The sequence below is a fragment of the Peromyscus leucopus genome, chromosome 11 (genome assembly GCF_004664715.2).
Source record: "Peromyscus leucopus breed LL Stock chromosome 11, UCI_PerLeu_2.1, whole genome shotgun sequence".
Classification (NCBI taxonomy): Eukaryota; Metazoa; Chordata; class Mammalia; order Rodentia; family Cricetidae; genus Peromyscus; species Peromyscus leucopus.
The window spans coordinates 16,325,506-16,345,860 of NC_051072.1; the positions used below are offsets into that span (position 1 = coordinate 16,325,506).

Consider the following 20,355-nt stretch of genomic DNA (forward strand, 5'->3'; position numbering starts at 1 on the left):
CAATGGTGAATGCTGTCCTGTGCCTAAACAGATGCTGTCGCCATCCCTCTTTTTGTATGTAACAACACCTAGAGACATTGCTACTTCTGCTAATTAACTTCATATCTTTTTTCTACTTATCTCCCTCCCTTTCATTATTTTTTTAAAGATTTATCACCTGTATTCTTTGAAGTATTATGAAGAGAATGTTGGCATAGTATAAATAGTTTAAAAGGCCTGAAGCCAAAAGAAGTAGATGTGTTATGAAAAATTACATATATAGTTTGTTGAAAATACTGACAATATTTTATAACATACTTAAAGCAGTTTTGTAGTTACTTATACCACACAAAATCTTAAAAAGTCTTCTATAGGGGTCAAGGGTGCCAAAAGAAAACGCACAGAATCTACTAACCTGGGCTCATAGGGGCTCACAGAGACTAAACTGACAACCAGGAAGCCTCTGTGAGAGAGACCTAGGCCTCTTCATGTGTGTTACAGTTTTATGGCTTGATTCTCTGTGAGGCTGCTAATGACAAGTGGGAGCGGGAGTTGCCTCTGACTCTGTTGCCTGCTTTTGGGGGAAATTTTCCTCCTACTGGGTTGGTTGCCTTAATAGGAGGCTTAATAGGAGAAGATGTGACTAGTAATGCAGCAACTTGATATACTGTGGCTGGTTGATATTCATGGGAGGCCTGCCTTTTCCTGAAGAGAAGTGGTGGAGCAGGGGTGGATGGGGTACAGAAGAGAGGAAGTGGGGGGAAGGGACTGGGAAGTGAGAAGGGAGGGGAAACTGCCATCAGGATATGAAATAAATAGAAAGATTAATAAATAAATGAGGTCTACATTAATAAAGTTTACATTAATTTTAAATTCAGAAATTAAGAATAGCTACAAATCTTAATTTGGTATGATTTGATATAGATTATTATAAATATTACTTATTTATATTATAAATATTTGTTTAATGTTTTCTCTATTGAATATATGGAGGTCATTTTGGAGAAGAAGTAGTTCTTATTACATACTGTGAGATAGTGGTACACTGAGGTAGTAAAGCTGAATGGGTAGTGACAGTGTTGGTAGTAAATGATAGAAAATGGAGCTCTATTTTGAAAGTGATTTTTCTGTACTGTGGTGTGAAACTAGTCTGTGTAAGCTGTCTGGAGGAGCTGGCCAGAAGGCATAATATTTTTCTCGTGTATTCTGAATTTTAAATGACTGGGGTATGAAGAGAATTCTGGAGTGAAGTAGATTCATAAGTCAAAGGTAGCTGCTGCATATACTGTACAAAATAATGACAATCTAAAATCTTTATAAATGTATTTTATTTAGGTTCCAAAAATCACTATAACATACCATAACTGTGCACTAGGTAAGCTTCGTTGAATTTGAGAATCCATTTCTCTTTCTAATTTCACTTTTTCTTGTTATTTCTATATCAAAATTTCTATGTTTTAAGAGCTCAACAGAAAGTGAACTATTGACAATTACATTATAGATCGGAGGAGGGGGCAAATCATTGTTTGGCACACATATGAGCATGTGTAAATGTGGAGAAGCCAAATTTTCATAGTTTTAAAATAAATATGAACATAATTCTTATCAATTTTATATCTGGGTCCGTGTCCCCTCTGTTTTCCAAAAACGCTGTTGTAACCAGAGTGCCCAGTGACGGCCGAATGTTCCTTGTGAATACTGTGACTATACTCAAGATGACGTGAGTGAAAATGAAAAGATTTGAAAGACCCCCCTTCCCAAGATGCACAAGCAGCAACATCGGAAAGAAACTACTCTGGGTGCCTGAACTGCCTGAAGGCTGCTCAAAGAGCTCCAGATATGGAGCTTTCATGGGCCTTTCCAATGTTAAAGTTGACTTTTCTGTGATGCAATGACCTTTAAGTTAACCATACTATTATATGTTATACCTGATTACAGTCACAGTTGTAACATAATACACTAACTGATTCAGTAATCCAAACACGGGGAGAGGAGAATCATTTCTGTGGTCCATGTTCAATGCCTTACTTGTCTCTCTGTGGTGTATGGGTTTTGTTGATGTTTCCCCAGGAAGTCGCATAATAACATTTCAAAAGCCCCATGTTCCTTATTTTGGAACAAGCAAATACTAAGTATTTTGCTTTGAACTGACTTAATATCTGATGGTCAATTTGATTAGTATGCAAATGTTTTAATGAATCCAGGAGGCTTTCTTAAAATAACAACAACTCAAAATACTTAAGCTGCTGTATTTGAAAATTGTATATCTCTTCATCAATAAATGTGGTCAACAATCAGATATTAAAAGGATGTAATGATATCTACTCAAGTATTATTAATGTTAATTGGTATATGGTTGATTCATAGTTACCAAGGATTATATGGAGCCTATAGCTAATATAAAAAAATTAAACATGGCCTATGAATATAGTCCAATTTTATATCATTTATTTAGTATGATTGAAGCTTAGGTTTCACTTCCTCACCCTGAGAGCAAACAAATAATCAAATAAAACACATGTTAATATTATCTAAACAAAACAGTAAAATCATGTGTTATAGTTCTTATGAGAGTTATTATAAATAATTTCTTAAATGGAATTATAATGATTAAAAATTCAATTACCTATCTTTATTTTAATTATAGAGTTGATAATGCATCATTTTTTGACTTTGTAATCTTGAGTGAGAAAGAACAAAAGATTCACCTCATTAAATAAAACAGTAGTAATAATAACTGATAATTCCAGTTTAAAAAAAAGGACCAACTAAATGTCAAATTCCATTATTATTAAACGAAAAGGAATTGATTTAATTGCAAAACTTCTGGCTTTAGTCCTATATTATACAGAGGGTTAATGAGGTAAATAAAAATAAAGCAGTGCTCCTTTAAAATAAAGTCATGTTAATCCATAGTATTCCGCTAATCTATCCTAAGGATGGCAGTGAACTGCTCAGTCCAGATCTGTACTCCACCCTTCATTGATTGGCACTTGAACTTTTAGCAGTGTCTTAATTTTCCAGTCACTCCTTGAAAAGGTGTCAGTTTGGAATGTTGGGCAATAGAGGCTCAACACCATCAGTCTGTCTGTCTGCCTCTCTCTCTGTCTCTCTGTCTCTGCCTCTGTCTCTCTCGCATTTTTTTCTTCTTCTACATGTTGTATCTAATCTGTCTACCTGTAAAATTTTATGGGAGTTTTGCTCGCCCTTCCTGATCATATTAGGAAGTAAGAGAATATTCCAAAAGTTTTAGAATTAAACAAAATTTAACAGCAATATAATTTGATCTAGAAAAAATATGTGAGGATTAGAGATTTTACATGACTCCTGAGTTTTGTCTAGCTATTGAACAATATAGAATTCAGTCCTATAAAGCACATGGTTATATGTGTGTATATGCATCGTGAGCTAAATAAATATTGTTGTTCTTATTTGGTTCATCATAAAAATATTTATTTAGCCAGCTGGTAGTGGCGTACGCCTTTAATTCCAGCACTAGGGAGGCAGAGCCAGGTGGATCTCTGTGAGTTCAAGGCCAGCCTGGGCTACCAAGTGAGTCCCAGGAAAGGTGGAAAGCTACACAGAGAAACCTTGTCTCAAAAAACCTAAAAAACCTAAAAAAAAAAAAAAAAAAAAAAAAAAAAAAAAAAAAAAAAAAAAAAAAAAAAAAAAAAATTAAAAAAATATTTCTTTAAATTCAATCTGAAATCTTAGATCTTAGATTTATTTTGAGGTTTATAGGTATTTCTAACTACATAATTTTATATTTTCTGTAAATTAATTTTGTATTATTTCCTATGATATCTACTTTTTGAAAAACTATGAAAATCTCTGTCTGCTAGGTTTTACTAGCCCTTTTCTCATTTTAGGGTGTGATAAAGATGCCAAGGGGTTCATTCACCAGGTTTCTTATGGCCAATGCATTGGACTCTGAAAGAATTGTTGTAAATTTAATTGGGGATATGAGTGGTAGTACTTTAGTCCATTTTGCCTTCAGAATGTCAAGTGTTCATGAGAATTCAAGTATTTCCCAATTTTTAAAGCCAAGGATTTGATTGGTTTTTGCACATGCCAATAGTTGCTTATATAAACAGCACAGAGAGCCACTAAAGTAATAACAAATGAGCACTTGATGAATAAATAATCCTAAAAACTGCTGGAAGGACATTTCATATCAAAATATGTAATCAATAATTGCATATGCGATACAAAAGCACTAACAAAGTAAAGGAAGCCCATATTTTTAAAAAGAATATAGGTGTTTTATATTATTGTAAAAATTCTCCCATTCATATATTGTTTCCAGTAGAAAACTACGAATTGAGGAAATACAGTTTTGCATTGATAATCTTTCCTAGGCAGAAATGTGATTATTATAGCTTTCCAGGTTACCCTATAGTCTACTGTTGAAGATAAATAAGCAAAGAAAAGGAAAGGAAAGGGAATGTAACTAATACCTTAGGCTGTTCATTGCAACAATGAAAAACTGTGTCATTTAGAACATTCCCTAGGAAACATTTCAATTTTAAGTTAAATCACAAATACTGGTAAAAGGGCTCTAATAGTCATGGGATTAAAACTAGCTCCCTTTTCTGTGACCATTTTCCTGCATCTGTGAAACTGCAAGGTTGAACCATTTCAGTAAGACCCTGTGACCCAACTTTGAGTCCTTTATATACTGCCCCCGACAAAAAGAATCACAAAGCAATTTCAAGTACTTAGACACAAACGTTTTGCTTGTTGAACTTGAAATGCCCTGATGATACCTATTAACTAGACTGTGAAAGTGATGTTAAATGAGGGGTATGGAAGCATGCCACATGACTAATCTAAAGAGAAATAGGATGGAAGAAAAGAGTCATTGAGTGAACTGCACTGGACAAAAGTGACCCAAGTAGCTACGAAAGAGAAATCTCAAAAAGAAGGAAATAATAGGCTTCAGTTAACAGAAACTGTATTTGAGAAAGTACATTGGCCCACACAAAATGAAGTAGAACAAGATTTTGACAATTTCTCAGAATAAATGTTCTTCTGGTTTGAAAGATATTGGAATGATTTGGTGACATCAGTTATATTTCTTAATTTTCCTTTTTTTTTTTTTGCTTGATCTGCTTTATTTGTCTGATGTTGTCAGTGAGCCAGTTCTCAGACCATTAACGTTAATACTTGCACACTAAGAATAAAGATGAATAAATGTATGGAATGTGCATGATTGTGATTGTCAGAATGTAAAATCATTCCTGATGATACTCTCAGGGTGTCATCACACCTGAGAATTGTGCTTAAGTTATGAACAATCAGAGAGATCAGGAGAACCCTATAAAGATAAAAGAGTGCAAACAAGATTGGATACAGAAAATAAACAGGTAGCAAGAAGTGTCCAAAAAATGTTATTATTAAAATTTTAAGATGTTGTGAACTAAAACAATAAATTGCATTAAGGGGGAAGGAAAGAGGAGATAGACAATAAGACAAACTCAAATCTAGGATCCCAAAATGAGTTGTTTTATCAGTCTATTAATTCTCCTCCTGAATGCTAATGGCCAACTGTTGAGGATGCTGAAATTGACATTACAGTACATCTTCCTAAAGGTAGTGTCTTCTTTCTCTTTATGTTTTTACTCCACTCCTTACCTAGATGCAGGCACACAGGAACCCATCTTGATTGATGTAGGAAGCAGCATACTACAAATTCATCTCTCAAACAGTTCATTCTATTATGAACCCTAGTGAACTAGGGTTACTAAAGTACATTGATGTATTTTAATAAATTTTCCTGGATATTAAAGCTACGTTTTGTTTTTAGTCACATGACACATGAAGTATTAATTTACACTTTTTAAAAATAATTTAAGTCAATCTCTTATTTAGTGGATAAAAGTCTTTATGTGTGTGTGTGTGTGTGTGTGTGTGTGTGTGTGTGTGTGTGTGTATAGACATATATTTATTCATTTGTTTATTTAATATCACATTAAACTTCTGGATTTTCCAGATAAAAAAAAATCTTACCTTTCCTACATACTGAGTATCTGTACCTGTGTACTCTTCTAACAAGAAGAACTGGTTCCACATCCAGCCACGCTTGGTGCGATGGAGCATTTTCCCATCATCTTTTGTCAGATTCACTATCCTTCTTAGTAAGTGACTGTTATCCTTTGCTTGTACTGGGCTGTTGTCAACTGTATGAAGCATGCAAGTCCAGATGATCAGTGGAAGGCAATGGTAAGTCCTCATTATCTTCAACTTCAGAAGGATGAAAATTTCAATGTATGTTCTGTAGAAGAAAATGATTTTATTAGGATGTGTCTCATTTTCAAGTATCCTGTATACTGGAACACTTTTATATACTATTTAAAGTAATGAAACTAATATATATATATATATATATATATATATATATATATAACAGTTTTTAAAAATATATCAAAGAACTGACTTTAAATCCATAAATTTTGAAATACAAACATAAGAAATAAGATTACATATATATGTTCAAGTATGTGTGCAAATACATATTTCAAATATACTCAACAGCTTAGTTTAGGCTGGCAATATTAATGTAAAAAAAGTTCAAAAATTAAAACCACTAAAAATTCTGCAAACTAAACTTTTTCGTACAATAGTTATGTTATTAATTCTTTGAAATTTAAAGTTTTAATAGTGAAGAAATATTTACATGTCCAAGAACCGCTATACTTGAAATGACATTTTTTTCCCATAATCCAGCATTACTCAGAATGTGTTTACCCCCACGTTCAACTTTAGAAATAGATTAAATGAAAGTAAGGAAGTGAGGAAAAAAGTAGCTCTTCACTAATGAAAACTAGATTCAATCAACTCAAAATGGACTAAAAATCCTTCGCTTACAACCAAAAAATAGCAGAAAACAAAAGGGGAATTTTTTTAACTCTGATTTTTCTCACTGTGAGAATTTTATTCTGACATTAACTTTGCTGATCAGTGTTTCAGGGAATTTTGAAATGTACTGTTCATTTTTGAACAATGCTGTAAGTAGAAATTCATTTTTTTGTGGAATGTAGACATTTGAGTGGGGAAAATGTAGTTGTATTAGATGTATCAGAGTTTAGACAATGAAGAATACTGTGAATCTTTGCAACATTAAAAAAATAAAATAAATTCACATTTGCTTTTACTGCAGTCCAAGCCACTGAAGTATTCCAACATAAAATTCAGAGATTAATGTGGCTAATTAGAAAATACATTAAAGAGTAGGAAAGAGATTTGGGGAGGGGGGCATTAATGAAATCCGTCATGTCCATTCTCTAAGGTATGATCATGTTTTCTAGAAATATAATGAAATGAATACTGCTTACAAAAATTCTCTTACAAGAATGTGTATGATTCTTAATAGGAACACACACACACACACACACACACACACACACACACACACACACACCTCAGTTTCTCTATGACTCTTCTGTAATTTAGCTATTGCAGTGACTTCCTATGGCACCCACAACTTTGCAAGTGCTCCTGTGAAATTTCTGAGAAATATTTGAAGTGAAGTATGAAACATCACTGGGTTTCATGCAGATACCTGTTCAATATATACTGTGCATGCCTATGTGTATGTCCCTTTTTTTTTTTATATGAGATTGTACATTTTAGATTATAGACTGTAAATCTGCAAGAGATGTTTGGAGATTTGGGCACTTTATTTTACAGACAAGACATTGATTTAGAGATTAGGATGTGACAGTTTGGCCTGAATGTTTGGACTTCTGTTAAATCCCTCTGCTGATAACCTACTCGCAGCGAATGTTAATTGGGAGATGACTAAGCCAGAGATCAGAGTTACTCATGGAAAAATTAGTTTCTTATAAGAACATGGTGGAAATTGAGTTCTATTTAACTAGAGCTGCATGAGAGCATATGGAAGGCAGACAACTCTCAGACTGCTCCAAGAGGGCATCTTGATCTTGCGCATATCAGTACCCTGAACTTAAAATAGAATGATTGCTGCTAACTTGCTCATTGTACATTATGTAGAAGCCAGAATCAACTACAAGAAAGAAAAATATATACAATATGTATGTATTTGAAGAAATAATTTAAAATTTGTGCAATTAATTGTTTTACCTATATGCCTACTCGGATCTGCACAAATCTTACCTGGTTTATTCATATACATATTATTTGCATTTTTGATGTTTCTCTATCATATACTTTTACAAATCTCAAGTAACCATTTGAAAAATATGACATCTCACTTCAGTTTTTTTCTTGTTTACTTTTTTGTCTTTATTAAGAGATTTTTAAAATTCATTTTATGAACCAACCACAGATCTCCCTCTCTTCCCTCCTCCCACCTTGATCAGCCTTCCCCCCAGCCCATCCCCCATTCCCTCCTCCAAAAAAGTAAGGCCTCCCATGGGGAGTCAGCGGAGCCTGTTACATTCAGTTGAGGCAGGTCCAAGCCCCTCCTCTTGCATCCCACCATAGATAGTGGGCTCCAAAGTGTCAGCTCAGGCATGGGGAATAGATTCTGATTCCACTGCCAGGGGGACCTGTAACTAGACCAAGCTACACAACAGTCTTGCTTATGCAGAGGGACTAGTCTAGTCCCATGAAGGCTCCACACCTGTTGGTCTAAAGTCCATGAGTTCCCATAGTTTGGTTTGATTATGTTTGAAGGTTTCCCCGTCATGATCTTGATGCCCCTTTCTCATAGAATGCCTCTTCCCTCTGTTCGACTGGACCCCTGGATCTCGGCCTGGTGCTTGGCTGTGGATCTCTGCATCTGCTTCCATCAGTTACTGCATGAAGGTTCTATGATGACAGGGTATTCACCAATCTGATTACCAGGGTAAGCCAGCTCAGGCACCCTATCCACTATTGCTAGTAGCATCCCTGTGGATTCCTGGAGATGACCCACAACCAAAGAATGGATAAAGGATATGTGGTACATATACACAATGGAGTACTACTTGGCAAACACAATGACATCATGAAATTTGCAGGCAAACTGATGGAACTAGAAAATATCATTTCAAGTGAGGAAATCCAGACTCAGAAAGACAAATATGGTGTGTACTCACTCATAAGTGGATACTAAATGTAAAGCAAAGGATAACCAGATTATAACCCACAGCTCCAGAGAAGCTAGCTAACAAGGAGGACCCTAAGAGGTGTGCATGGATCACCCTGGGAAGCGGGGAAAACATGGTGCTAGGGAAGCTTTTTATGGTTTTCTATTACACTGTAAATTTATGACATTTTCAAGGAGGAATATAGCATCTATTATTTTATTCATTCAGTATTCAACACGATGGCCTACTTCACTTGGATATAATGTAGTTTGTATGAACGATGTTTGAAAGTTGTAGTTCATCATGTCCTACACACAACTTAGTAAGCACTTACTTATTTAAGTAAAACTATCTGGTTAGTGGATCAGTGTTTAATACTTTTGCAGTTTATTTCCAACCTAGGCTCACCTATTGAATGCTTATCAGCCTAATGAATAAACAATACCAGAGACTGATGTCAAGATTGACCATAGACGGTTTTTTGCTTTTGACCAGAGTCAGAGACTATTTTTGTTTTCGTAACATCAGTCATGAAATTTGTAGTGCTCTCACTGAAATTCAGAAAAGTTTGCATTAAGTGAGATGAAATGTTAACAGCCCAGCATGACTGCTCTAAATTATAGAATGTTTTTTTCATGAACTTTGCCACTCTCTGATTTAATACCTTTACTTTAGTCAACTTTTTTTTTTTTTTTTTTTTTTTTTTGTATATTTGTTTCACATTTAGGAACCATTACTGTAAACCTCTTGTGGCCAATTTAACACCTGCACATTCTTTGGCTCTGAGATAAAAGTGCACAGTTTAAAAGGTTTTCTGCTATATTTGATTTAAAAATTAGCAATCTCATGTCCCATGGGGTTTATTAAAAATTCTTCACATCTTTTATTTATTCAGTAGGAACAAGCTGATTACTAAATTTTCTATGCCTAATTATCTCTATCAGCCTCAATTGCTCTGCATTTTTAATTTCACTTTTGTTGATAAATAACCATCAAATGCATTATAAAATACAGTATTTTAAATTTGGGTTAGCTTTGATTTTGTAATTAGGTAATTCATTTGAATCTTATTTGTTTTAAAAACTGAACATTGTTTTTTATTGTTTCCATAGTCACTTAATTATATTTAAATTCCATTTTAATTCTATTTTAGAATCATTAAAATAATTGTGCTTTGATGTAGTTAAGCTGAATGCTTACCAGTAAAATATCTAATTGAAATTGAATATATTTCTGCTTCTATTTACTTACATAATTATAATCAAAATAAATATTTAAAATCTTTATTTTATTATTAACCATGTGTATAAGAATGCATCTGCATGTGAGTATATGTATATTTGAGTGCAGTTACCCCTGGAGTCCAGAAGAGGACACTGGAAGCCCAGGCACTGGAGTTATATAGTAGTTGTAATTAACCCAATATGGGTGGTAGGAAATGAACTCTGTTCTTCTGCAAGAACAATATATGTTCTTAAAAACTGAACCATTCATCTTATCTCTTCAATTAAATCATTTAATGCTGTTTTTTTCAGGAAAGTTTCTAACAAGAATTGTATCTATAACACAAGTGTATGTGACTAAATTTGCTACTTTATCATTATAAAATTCCTAATCAGCAAAGAACTTTGACAAACATTACAATGTTATTCTTAATAGCAGCATAATTTACATTTTTTCCAATGACATATCTGAGTTCTGTAGAGATGAAGCAACACATTTTTCATATATATATTGCTTTTCTATTGCCATGACAAAACACTATGACCAAAGCAACGTATAAAAGCATTTAATGTATGGGTTACCATTAGGAAGGATAAGAATCCATGGTGTACATTGCCAGGAGAATGGAATTAGAACAGGAGCTTAGAACGTATATCCTGGTCCAAAATCACAAGACAGAGAGAGATAAGTGGGAATGACTGTGGGTTTTTGTTGTTGTTATTGTTGTGTTATTTTGTTTTGTTTTAAAACTCAAACCTGTCCCCAGTTATGTACCCCTTATTACTAGGCCATACCTCCTAATACTTCCAAAAATTCCACCAACTGTAGCTTAAATATTCAATTCACACACACACACACACACACACACACACACATGTGAGGCTCGTTCTCATTCAAACCACTTCTGGGGCAATGTAGCAACCCAGTGCAATGGAAACTCCATGGAATCCACAAGATTCACCCTAGCAAAGACTCATAGTAATATAGATATGCAGCCTGAACTGTCCATCATCTGTAATCAAGACTTCCAATTAAAGGATTGGGACACCAACCCAGCCACAAAATCTTCCACATACAACTTATCCTCCTAGCAAGACATGATGGGGTAAAGGTGGTACAGAACTTGTCAAGTGGCCAACTAATGACTGGTCCAACTTGAGAGCCATGCCATGCCTGATGTTGCCTGGAGGCCCAGGGACAGAGTAGAGATAGCTCACTGACCTAGGGTAGAATCAAATGCAACCAGCCCCCACCCACACACCCCCCAAAAAGTCAATGAAATGATTCCTAATAGTATTCTGCTATACTCCTAGACTGGAACCTATTTTAGTGGTCATCAGATATGCTTCACCCAGGAACTGATGGGAGCAAATGCAGAGACCTACAGCCAAACATTAGGCAGAGTTCTGGGAATCCTGCTGAAGAGGGGAATGAAGGACTGTAGACGCCAGAAGGGTCAAGGCCTCCACAAAAAAAAAAAAAAAAAAAAAAAAATCTTACAGCAGCCTTGATGCAACAGGGAGTGGCTTGGTCCTTCTCCAACTGAATGAACCAGGCTTTGCTGACACCCATGGGAAGCCTTACCCTTTAGGAGGAGAGGATGGGTAGGTGGGTCTGTGGGGGGAGGCTGTGGGGAAGCAGGAGGAGGGGTGGGAGGGGGATCTATGGTTGGTATGTAAAATGAATATATTTTAAATAAAAAATAAATATAAATATAGAGTACTTTATAATAGAAAAAATATCCTATAGAATCAACTAATGATGGTTTATCAGGACTTGTAGATATTGGAGTGAAAGAAAAAAGGGATCTTGTATGGGTCTGACCTAAGTTCTCTACATATATGTTACAATTTTGTATCTTGGTATTCTTGTGGGACTACTAAGAGTGGGAACAGGGTCTATGTCTCACCTTTTGCCTGATATTGGGTTCCTTTTCCTCCTACTGAGTTGCCTTGTCTAGCATTAATATGAGGGTTGTGCTTTGGAATAATCCTTCTGTACACTGTGTGAATATTTGTCATTATGATTGGTTTAATGAACAAGTTTACTGGCTAATAGCTGAACAGGATAAAGTTAGGCAGGAAAGAAAGACTGAGAATGATGAGAGAAGGAAAGGAAGAGTCAGAAGAGTCTCCAGCCAAATGGAGAATGAGTAGAACATACAAAATGGGATAGAGGTGAAAGCTATGAGCCTTGAGGCAGCACATAGATTAATAGAAACAGGTTAAGTTCTAAGAGCTAGTTAGTAACAAGTCTGAGCTATTGGCAGAGTATTTAATTTATATTAAGTCTCTGGGTCAGTTATTTGGGAAGCAGATGTTGGTTTTTTTGGGTACAGATGGATGGGACAGGAAAACTCCACCTACAAATGGTGCCCTGTGGTGGTATTGTGTTCTCCAAAATATTGTGTACCTTAATAAATTTATCTGGGGTCAGAGAACAGACAGCCACTAGATACAAAGGCTAGAAAATGGTGGCACTCACACCTTTAATCCTAGCATTCCAGAGATAGAAATCCCTCTGGATCTCTATGAGTTCAAGGCCACATTGGAAATAGCCAAGCATGGTGACACGCCTTTAATCCCAGAAAGCCAGCCTTTAATCCCAGGGAGTGGTGGTAGAAAACAGAAAGATATATAAGGCGTGAGAACCAGAAACTAGAGGCATTTGGCTGGTTAAGCTTTTGGCTGGTTAAGCATTCAGGCTTTTGAGCAGTAATTCAGCTGAGACCCATTCCGGATGAGGACTCAAAGGCCTCCAGTCTGAGGAGACAAGACCAGCTGAGGATCCAGCAAGGTGAGATAGCTGTGGCTTGTTCTGTCTCTCTGATCTACCAGCATGGACCCCAATAACTCGCCTCAGGTTTGATTTTATTAATAAGAACTTTTAAGATTCATGCTACAGTGCCCAATGTAGAACAAGAATTTACACACACACACACACACACACACACACACACACACACACACTTAAGAAAAGAATTTTAAACACAAAAGTAAACAGAACCAAGCACAGCTTCTCGGTAATAGCATTTTCTCAGGTGGGCTCTGTTTGCTGGCGGTGAGCAGACATGGAGCCCCTTTAAAGGGTTCCTGACTCAGTACTAGCAACAAAAAATGCATGGCCCTTTTCAGAGGCCCTGCTACCAAACACTTAAATGGAGTTTATGAGCAGTGTATGGCATGCTACTCAGTGGTGGCATGTATCCAAAAGCTTCACACATACACTTTAAAGATAGATTGAGAAGGAAAAATCTAGATGGGTTACAGTGTGTTTAAAAATGTACAAAGGCTTAGGAGAGAGAAGAGAATAGGAATATACAGTCCTAGAATAAATATATAGTTTTAAAATAATAAAGTTCTTTAAAAATGAGAAAAGTAATATAAAATAGTCACATATATATGAAAAATACACAGAGTCTGGTTACTGTATGTTATTGTGTTGTCTTTAAATTTTTTGACTGCTGAGAAAGGAGCAATGGCTGCTAAGAGACACTGGATTATGAAAACTTCTAGATTCACCAACATATATACATGCATATTTATATGTATATATATATTCATATATATGTATATATTTTTAAAAATATCTTGACTTCAAAATTTAAATCAAAAGGTATGTTGTTGGAAAAAAAAAACCCAAAACAACAACAACAACAAAGCCGGGCTGTGGTAGCACATGCCTTTAATCCCAGCACTCAGGAGGCAGAGCCAGGCAGATCTCTATGAGTTTGAGGCTATCCTGGGCTACAGAGTCACAAAGCTACACAGAGAAACCCTGTCTTGAAGGGGAAAAAAAAAAAGGTATGTTGCTTTGGGGGAGGTTATGCTTTTATTTTCACAGGAAATGAGAGGTTGTGGTTTCAGTCTGGGTTAAAGAAAATCAGATTTGATAGAGGAAGATCCCCTACAATCCTGAATACAGAATAAATAAATAAATAAATAAATAAATAAATAAATAAATAAATAAATAAATAAATAAACCTAAAAGAACTACAAGATACATAGTGTATATTTTACCTGCTCAAACACATAACAAAAACATTAATGTTTGGCTGACTTGTGTACATGCACAGTCTATACTTGTATTAATGTAGGTATGCATGTTACCTTTAAAAGTTTATGCATTTTTAGAGCAAAGGGATCAGGTAACAATAAAAATAGCCCAGATGATCCAGCATCCAAACCTGCTTTAAGGCTGCTGACTAAGATGATTCAGCCTCACAGAATATTCCAGCCAAGACTTAACAATTACCCAATTTTCTTAAGGTTCCCCAAAAGTTGTCAATGCCCCTCCACAACAGGAAGCACTGTAGAAAACTACACCTACCTTCCCAAAAGATGGATTATGGATATATATCATTGTTTAAGGGGGTTGGTTGCTAGTTGTTTTTGGTAATGGTCAAGAAAAAAAGCTGAGATTAGATTCAGGGGTCTCGTTCCAAAATGAAAAGAGGGGGTATAGAAATGATAGAATGAAAGAGTAGATTATTGAATCTACTTTAATAAAAAAACAACTATTAATCTTAAATATTTGACATTGATATGGATTTTTGTTTGTTGATACAAACTTAATGTTAATTTTTTTTTTTTTTTTTTTTTTTTTTTTTTGGTTTTTTGAGACAGGGTTTCTCTATGTAGCTTTGCGCCTTTCCTGGAACTCACTTGGTAGCCCATGCTGGCCTCGAACTCACAGAGATCCACCTGCCTCTGCCTCCCAAGTGCTGGGATTAAAGGCGTGTGCCACCACCGCCCGGCCTTAATGTTAATTTTTTATAGTGAATGTATATTTCTACTCTTGTTTAAGGTATTGTGTTTATGCTGCTCTTTTTAAAATATAATGTTTAAATAAAAAATAGAGATTAATAGTTATCTATTATAATCAAACTTATAGTCATGTTAGGTATGTTTTCCAGGTTATAAATAGATATGGCTAGATAGTCTTCAAACAGATGGTCTTCAAACACTTTAAAGACCAACAGAATATGGCATTTAATATTTCTAATAGCCTAATGCTTTTTATGACAGTGAGACATGTCTGTTCCTGGCAGCATCACTCTACTTCAGAGATGATGATGTTCATTGAAGAAACTCCAAACGGAGTTTGAATTTTTTTTTATGGAAAAAGCTAGCTATGTGGGGGGGAAAAAAAATCTTCCCTTGCTTCAACTGATGATTATATACTCTCCAAACTGGACCACCAGGATGCAAGAAAGGGGCCTGGTGAACTTTGCCAAGACAAGATGGGCCAGTCCTTTAGAATTCCCTGCTTTATGCAAAAGTCTGTCAAATATGCTAGGCCTGTAGGCCAGAATTGGATGCCACAATATTACAGAGGAACTTTGGGTGACTGTACAGGCTGTCAGATATCCCTATCATTAGGTAACATTTCATCCTTCTGGACTCTGATGGAGTTAAAAACTAAATGGTTAAACTTATAGTTTTCCATAGTTGTGATAAAGAGCAAATTAGGTATAAAACTTTAGAATCATCAAGACAAGATAGATAATAGAGAATTTTTTTTTTTTTTTTTTTTTGCCAAATACAAGTAGATTGGATATTGTAATTATAATTCCTTCTTGGTAACTGTTTTTTTTTTTTTGTATGTAATTTTACTAATGTTAAAGTTAAAAATCTTCCTTTTTCATTAGACAAAAATGGGGAAATGCTGTGGAATAATCCTCTGTACACTGTGTGAATATATGTCACTATGATTGGTTTAACAAGCTGACTGGCCAATCACTGCACAGGATAAAGTGAGACTAGAAAGCAAAACTAAGCCTGATGGGATGAAGAACTCAGACGGGTTGCCAGCCAGATCAAGAAATGACTTGGATGTACAAAAGGAGACAGAGGGAAAAGTCACAAGCCTTGGGACAGCACATAGATTAATAGCAATGGGTTAAGTTGTAAGAGCTAGTGAGTAACATGCCTGAGCTATTAGTTGAGAATTTAATTCACATTAATTCTCTGAGTCAATTATTTGGGAAGTAACTCAGTTTTTTTGGGAAGAAGTGGTCAGGACAGGAAAACTTCACCTACAGGGCTATGCTTAGTCTTATTGTAAACTTGTTGTGCCATGGCCATGGCTGGATGATATTCCTGAGAGGCCTGTCCTTTTCTGAGAGGAAAGGAGAAGTGGGTCTGGGAGAAGGCGGTATACAGGTGAAGTATTAGGAGGACAGTAAGGAGAAGAAACTGCAGCTGGATTGCAATATAGAGGAGAGGAATATATAAAAATGAAAAAAGAAACTATAGGTGATGAATACAGATATAAAATCTTCTGCAAGTGTCAGCAATTAATAAATTTCATAAAAACATGAAGTACTAACACATCCCAGGAGAAAGATTCTAATGAAAACCTGAAAACCTTTGCTAGGACAATGCAGTACAACGGGAATTCATTGCTGATATACCATCCACTACAGAGAAGTCTTTTGCAATACTTAAAAGAGATAAAAGTTTCACATTCTAGAATAACAGCTCTATTTCTACTTGTCATACTTTAAAATATTTTACACCACAAGAATACACAGTTGATTTTACATGATGTTTATTCAAACTCATAACTTTTAAATATTTATTCATTTTTTATTCCATGTGTATGCATCCATGCCTGAGTATGTGTACATGCATCACATGCATGCATAAACTCATGACGATCTGCATAGGGCATTCGATTCTGTGGAACTCGAATTACAGGTATTTGTGAATGAATTGACATGGCTGTTGGAAAGTGAATAGAGGGTTTCTGAAGAGCAGCGAACACCCTCAGATATGGAGCCATCTCTCCGGACCCCCAAATGCCTTTTAGAAAGTGAACGGAAACATAATTTTCCACATGATCATGAAGTGGAATATAACTTACTGATAAAAATGAAATGAGGTTCTAGATCTCAAAAAAAATTGAAGGATTATAAATTCAAACTTCTACACGAGTCACACGAGTGACTCTCTTATGAGAAGTTGATGTGTGTAATTACTCAGGCTATATGGCATTCTGAACTAGGTAAGTTCATGAAAATCCAAAATTTCAAAAGAAATTTCCAGTGGTGCTGAGAAGACAAGAGAAGAAGAGAAGAGAAGAGAAGAGAAGAGAAGAGAAGAGAAGAGAAGAGAAGAGAAGAGAAAAGAGAGGAGAAGAGAGGAGAAGAGAGGAGAAGAGAACAGAAGCAAGTGAGTCACAGCAGCATGTCTACTTACCAACACTGTTCTGTATACTAATACAATAGTGGGACATAAAACTTTCAATTTTCCAAACCTGTTACATTTTACGTAAGGAGTTTCATGACTGAATCTTATTACATTCAAATTAAAAGAAAAGAAAATCTTTCAGAGCTGAGGTCTAGAAGGCTAGTTCCTAGAGGACTTACAGCCTAACAAAAGAATTGATCTCAACTCCAAATGATGAAACAATTTCAATGATTAGGATGGAAAGGAAAAATGATATTCATGCATCTTTGAAAATGGGCGCTGCTTCTGACAGTAATTGGAAAACAATTGCACATGCACTATTGCAGTGTATAAAGACAGTCCCACAGGGCATGGGTTGACAAAATTTATCATGATGTTTTCATATCCTGGAATTAAACAGTGAAGTAAATTGTTTAATGATCATAAGGATGGGAATTTTTAATCTTTATGAAACTAATAAATAAGAAAAAGATAAATCCAGTGTTAACACAATCCAAAACCAGTGTAAACTCGCTTACTACAATACGAATCATATGACCAGCTATTTTAAAATGTACAGATGTGTATATCTGCACATTCGATGCACAGATATATAAAATATTTTATGTGTCAAAGAGAAGTCCTAAAAGAATATCAACAATCACCAACGAACTGACTTGTAAACCAAAATTTACATTCAAATATCTACCATGATCCAATAAAATAAAGCAGTGTTATTAGAGAAAAATTAGCAGCTCTAGGACTAAAGGAAAAAAAATACATAGGATTAGATTGAAACAATTTGTATTGTTGTACATTAAGGCAGCATTTAATACATACACACAAGTGGAGCAAAACTACTGTCTAACTGTATGAAAGGTATATGTGATGAATGAATTCCTAGCTGTCTAAACTAAAATAACTTTTACAACATAATGGGCAATACTGCATTATAATTGAACAAATAACTTAAGAATTAGCAGCTTTATAGTTCCAAGCATGAGTGATTGATTCAAGTAATGATTGTGTAAAGAAATCTTGGCAAAAATGTATACCAAATAATTTATGTTTATATTTTGCCATTTTGAGGAAGAACCTGTATTCAAGCTTCATAACAATGGGACAGAGTACTCTCCTTTCACAACAAGCAAAATGAGAATTAGTTGAAATCCTTACTACTATACTGAAAAAAATCACAAACAACACCTCCACTTCCTGAGATCAATATCAGCAATGATAAAGCATGTACCTTCAAATGCAATGAAGGCAATGTGACTCTTCCCCTTGTGGTGTTCCTCCACCAGCTCATAAGCACAGCCCTGAATTTAACTACCATCACACAACTTGGAATGAAGGAGCATCCACTAATCACTAGAGCAGAACTCTCCCAAATTGCCAAGGTCTCCATTAATATAGACTGTCAAAGAAACATTCTTTGCCAAGAGGAACTTCATGAGGCATAACTAATAAATGAAATGTGGAAGCCTGGATGGAATCCCAGTTGAGAAAATTATACTAGATAGGAACCATAGAAGTACTAATAAACCAGGGTCTTGATGATAATTTTTAATATTGTTTTATTATGTATATGGAATGTTTTCTTTTATTTCAACCATTAGTAATATGGAAAAATGGGTGAAATGTCTTAGACAATTATGACTTAAATTCTCATTTGTGTAAAATTGGAATCTATATTAAAGGTTAGTCGAACATAGGAAAGTAAAGTTAAATGTTATAATATTCAATTATGTATGGATAAAGGGTTGTCATTTTCAGTATTGTTATGAAGAGAAATTCTTTGTTATGGTGGTATATTAGCAGAATGATGGAAGAATGGCAAAATATAGGAAAGTTTAAATGTTAAAAGCATTCCCAGGAAGAACAAGCAAACAGAATTTTGTGGTAGTAGATTGGGGAGAACTGAGTCTTAAGGAAAAACCATTTGAAATCAGCCAATTGTAACCAGAACTAAGTGAACGGAGATAATACAGTAAAACCAAACAGGTAAAGGATTCTGGTGTTTTTGAAGTCACAGTAAGTTTTTACCTTCATGATTTTCTTGGTTTCTTTTTCTGTTGCTGTAATTAAATTTCCTGGCATAGGCAATTCAGGAAAGAAAGACTTAGTCTAGTCCACAGTTTTTGCTCTAACCTATCGTGGCCTGGACACTGAATCATCAGGAGCTGGCTACATTGTGTCCATAATCAGAAAGCAGAGAGCAGGAATGAATGTGCTCAGCTTGCTCTCTCCCTTCTACATACTCCAGCACCCTAATCCAATAGGTCGACTTATAAACTGTGGAATGGACCTCTTACATCCTTGACCAAACCAATACCAATTGACCTACCTAAAGGCTATAAAACCTAGATAACAACTCACAGCAATGCCTTACTCCTCTCCCATCCCAAATCTGTCCCATGTGTGATTCTATAACTTTGCCTTGTTGAGAATTAACACTAATCATCTCAATGATAAACAAAATCAGGAAGAGGGTTTGTTCCATCAATGTACTGAATAATTCATTGTTAAACACATAGATATAACTAAAATCATAATTCAATAATAAGATCAGTTAGTTCAATGGAAGTTTAGAAAGTTACAAACATTAAAATTCAATTTGAGTTTATAGTATATTATTAATGACAAATTATTTCATATATATCATCACCAAGACTAGTTTTAAAAAATCACTATCAAGGATGACAGTCATTACTATTAAAGAAGTAGCATAATGGGTATAGTTCTTGACATAAAAGCATAAGCAAAGCAATTATTTGGATGATTTAGGGACAAGAATAGAGTCTGTGAGGATTTTTTTCAATGTAATTTAACAATGTACATAAAAGTCACTAAAACTTGGAAAAAGGTAGCAGGGGGACTAAGGGACAGATATGAAGGAAGAAGTAGACTTTATCTCTAAAACTGAA

The 20,355-nt window shown here is 35.1% G+C and overlaps 1 protein-coding gene across 1 annotated transcript in view; it reads right to left on the bottom strand.

The window, feature by feature from the left end:
* Cdh9 (cadherin 9) overlaps positions 1-20,355 on the bottom strand; it is a 129,834-nt gene that overhangs the window by 70,395 nt on the left and 39,084 nt on the right. The window contains exon 2 of the mRNA XM_028876156.2: positions 5,989-6,253. Coding sequence (XP_028731989.1) covers positions 5,989-6,213 — 225 coding nt within the window. The 5' untranslated portion in view covers positions 6,214-6,253. The remainder of the gene's footprint in view (positions 1-5,988; positions 6,254-20,355) is intronic.